At 67.6% G+C, this 3,825-nt stretch overlaps 1 protein-coding gene across 1 annotated transcript; it reads left to right on the top strand.

Annotated features, from left to right (window-relative positions):
• The first annotated feature begins 335 nt into the window (after positions 1–335).
• GCGR (glucagon receptor) lies at positions 336–3,825 on the top strand. The gene is made up of 13 exons (XM_035026340.1): positions 336–392; positions 472–574; positions 1,056–1,163; positions 1,244–1,365; positions 1,454–1,560; positions 1,644–1,800; positions 1,889–2,048; positions 2,119–2,179; positions 2,469–2,538; positions 2,834–2,922; positions 3,039–3,177; positions 3,260–3,301; positions 3,628–3,825. The coding sequence occupies exons 1-13, from the start codon at positions 336–338 to the stop codon at positions 3,823–3,825; spliced, it is 1,413 nt and encodes a 470-aa protein (XP_034882231.1).

Here is a 3,825-nt window from a genome sequence, read left to right as displayed (position 1 = left end):
CGCAGGCCGTGGGAAACCCAGCACCACCCAGGGAGACACGAGGCCTCCAGGACCCTGGGCGGCACCTCCCAGCACAGGGCCAGACCCCAGCCCCATCACTGGCAAAGACAGACGACTTCTGGCGTCTTCTCTCCCAGCTCCCACTTCCTCAATAGGATCAAAGGCTCAGAGGGGCGGTCACAGCTGGGCCCAGCGGGACCTCCTCACTTGGGGGGTCCCTCCACAGACCCTGCTGCTCTGACCGGAAGTGCCCAGAGGAGCGTGCGTGCCCACAAGGACCCCTCTGCCCCAGCTGTGTAGCCCCAGCCAGATGTGGCGGGTGGCCGCTCAGAGGCATGCCCCCCACCCGGCCACACTGCCCCCAGCTCCTGCTGCTGCTGCTGGCCTGCCAGGTGAGCGCTACGCCCACTCCCCATCCGGCCCGCGGCTGACGTGGCTCTGTCCCACCTGTCCCTTCATCTCTCCCCCCAGCCTTGGGCCCCTTCTGCCCAGGTGATGGACTTCCTGTTCGAGAAGTGGAAGCTCTACGGTGACCAGTGTCTCTACAACCTGAGCCTGCTGCCCCCCCCCACTGGTGAGCCCCCAGGGGAGGGAGACAGGAGACGGGCCATCCCCGGGAGGGCTCAAGCAGGGACAGGGGCACCCCCTTATGTACAAGCTCTGAGGGTCACTTAGGGTGCAGCAAGAGATGAGGGTAGAAGTAGCTGCCAGGAGGCCGAGGGCCATGTCCGATCGAGGGAGGGGGCCTGTGCTGGGCAGAGGAAAGGAAGGGCTTTGGGCCGCAGAGTTTGCGTTGGACCCGGGAAGGAAGCCAACAGATAGGGGTTCCGCCCCCAGAAAAGGAGGCACTGCAAGGGGGGCACTGAGAGGAGGGGCGAGCCCAGATGGGTCTGGGGCCCTTTGGAGAGGTGAGGTGTGCAAGGGTAGGCGGCTGGTGGGCATCCAGGGAGGTCTGGGGGGCGATGGCATGCTGGGGCGCAGAGGATGAAGCCCAGGGGCTTCTCGAAGCAGCCCAGCCCTGCTGAGGGGCGCCTCCTGCCTGCCCTGCCTCCCAGAGCTAGTCTGTAATCGAACCTTCGACAAGTACTCCTGTTGGCCGGACGCCCCTCCCAACACCACGGCCAACACGTCCTGCCCCTGGTACTTGCCCTGGCACCACAAAGGTAAGCACAGAGGGGAAGTGGGGGGTGGCCGAGGGGGCCCCGGCTGGGGGTCAGGTGCTGACCGGAGCCCGGCCCTCCAGTGCAGCACCGCCTTGTCTTCAGGAAGTGTGGGCCTGATGGGCAGTGGGTGCGCGGGCCCCGCGGGCAGTCGTGGCGCGACGCTTCTCAGTGCCAGATGGACGAGAAGGAGATCGAGGCCCAGGTCAGCCCGCGGCAGGTGCAGCGGGAGCCGGGGGTTGGGGGACGGGGGCAGTGGCACCCCGGCCCTGACCAGCCACCGCACTTCATAGAAGGAGGCGGCCAAGATGTACAGCGGCTTCCAGGTGATGTACACAGTGGGGTACTCTCTGTCCCTGGGGGCCCTGCTCCTGGCCCTCGCTATCCTGCTGGGCCTCAGGTATGCCCACCCACCTGTGCACGCCCCCCTCCCCCCCGCGGCGGGCAGGACGGCAGGCAGGCCCTGACTCCCCGTCCCCGCAGCAAGCTGCATTGCACGCGAAACTACATCCACGTGAACCTGTTCGCGTCCTTTGTGCTCAAGGCCGGCTCCGTGCTGGTCATCGACACGCTGCTCAGGACGCGCTACAGCCAGAAGATCGGTGATGACCTCAGCGTGAGCATCTGGCTGAGTGACGGGGTGAGCACCCACACCTGGCCTGCGGGCCCCCCGGCCCCAGGGCGGCAGGGGGCCATGCGGCCTGAGCTCATGCTGCGCCTGCGGCCAGGCCGTGGCCGGCTGCCGGGTGGCCGCCGTGTTCATGCAGTACGGCGTCGTGGCCAACTACTGCTGGCTGCTGGTGGAGGGTGTGTACCTGCATGGCCTGCTGGGCCTCGCCGCCTTCCCAGAGAGGAGCTTCTTCGCCCTCTACCTGGGCATCGGTTGGGGTGAGTAGGCTGGCGCGGTGGGGGGCAGGCTGGCTGGGGCCACCGGACCACAGCTGCCCCCTCCCCGCAGGCGCCCCCATGCTCTTTGTCATCCCCTGGGCCGTGGTCAAGTGTCTGTTTGAGAACATCCAGTGAGTATGAGCTGACCGGAGGGTGGACTTGAGGCAGCCAGGGGCTCACCCCTCCTGGGCACAAGGTGCTGGGTTGGGTCTATGGGGAGTAGCCGGACAGCACTGGGGGGGGTGTGGGGGGCACCCTCCAGCCAGAGGTAGTGGTGGGTGGGGAAGCAAGACTGCCCCAGGGTGGGGGTCATTTATGACCATCTTCCTTCCTTTCCCAAGGCACTGATTAGATCCCCAGGATGTCAGGGGGGTGGGAGGCCGGGGGGCTGGCAGGACGTGAGCAGGCCCCGCCCTGCAGGTGCTGGACCAGCAACAACAACATGGGTTTCTGGTGGATCCTGCGCTTCCCTGTCTTCCTGGCGATCCTGGTGAGGAAATGAGGCACCTGCTGACCCCACAGAGAGGGGTACAGAGGCTGGCGGGGTCTGCCTGCCAGTCTCCTCCTTCTTTGTTGGCCTGTGGGGCCTGAGGAGACAGATGACATCCTGCCTGAGTAGATGAGGAGGGAGGCCCTGGCACTCAGCCGAGACGCTAGCCAGTGTCCTGGGCCTTGGGCTCGGCTGCCCATCCCTGGCTGGGTGCCCAGCAGCCCCGGGGACATGGGAGCCAGGAGGGTCAAGTGGGGATCTGGGGGTTGCCCTGAGCTGTGCTCTCCACACACAGATCAACTTCTTCATCTTCATCCGCGTCCTTCTCATCCTCATGGCCAAGCTGCAAGCCCGCCAGATGCGCTACACCGACTACAAGTTCCGGTGGGTGCGGGCAGTGCACAGACCCAGAGACCCTGCAGGGGCCAGGGGGGCGGGGGCAGGACACCGGGGCCCCAGGGGGCAGGGTAGGCCCTGGCAGCTCAGGCTTCCACCCACAGGCTGGCGAAGTCCACACTGACCCTCATCCCCCTGCTGGGGGTCCACGAAGTGGTGTTCGCCTTCGTGACAGACGAACATGCCCAAGGGACCCTGCGCTCTGCCAAGCTCTTCTTCGACCTCTTCCTCAGCTCCTTCCAGGTGCCGCCCTGCCCCCTGTAGCCACCTGCCCCCCGCCCCCACCCCCGGCCTGGGTGCTGCCCTGACTGCTCCCTCTCTCCAGGGCCTGCTAGTGGCTGTTCTCTACTGTTTCCTCAATAAGGAGGTAGGTGGGGAGGTCCGGTCCAGGCGTGCATCTGGGCTCCCTGGCCTCACCCATGCGGGGGGGGGGGCGAGCCCTTCATGTCCATCTGCATTTACTGGCTGCGGTCGCCATGATGCTGGGTGCTGCCCGCCCCCCCCCCCCGCCCCGATGGCCAACCTTAGCCGGGGCCTCAGGGAGCACACGGTGAAGGGGGCGCCGGGGCGCCGAAGCCCCCGGTGTTCCATGCTGGAGCCCGCCTCGCTCTACACCCAGGGCGCCTGGGAGTCCCTGGAGCCTGGGAGGCTGGGGACCCCGGGACTGGCCCAACCCACCCGCCCCCGCCCCAGGTGCAGTCGGAGCTGCGACGATGCTGGCATCGCTGGCGCGCGGGGGCCTCACTGCGGGAGCGACGCCCCGTCGGCGGCCCCCCCGGCGAGAAGCCGCTCCTGTGCGGGGGCCGCGGCAGCAACGGGGCCGCCCGGGGCCCCTCCGCACACCCGACCCTGGTCGGCAGCCTCCCCGCGTTGGCCGAGAACCCCTTCTAA

The sequence above is a fragment of the Mirounga leonina genome, unplaced genomic scaffold, assembly GCF_011800145.1.
Source record: "Mirounga leonina isolate KUSES-001 unplaced genomic scaffold, KU_Mleo_1.0 Mir_197, whole genome shotgun sequence".
Lineage (NCBI taxonomy): Eukaryota > Metazoa > Chordata > Mammalia > Carnivora > Phocidae > Mirounga > Mirounga leonina.
Note: the sequence above shows the minus strand (reverse complement) of the source record. Positions and strands in the feature narration are given on the sequence as shown.

Bases quoted from the DNA above. Each gene is read 5' to 3' on its own strand.
- GCGR (XM_035026340.1), top strand. From the start codon at position 336: ATGCCCCCCACCCGGCCACACTGCCCCCAGCTCCTGCTGCTGCTGCTG. The intron at 1,801-1,888 runs GTGAGCACCCAC...GCCTGCGGCCAG, and splicing joins GCATCTGGCTGAGTGACGGG to GCCGTGGCCGGCTGCCGGGT. The intron at 2,539-2,833 runs GTGAGGAAATGA...CTCCACACACAG, and splicing joins CTGTCTTCCTGGCGATCCTG to ATCAACTTCTTCATCTTCAT.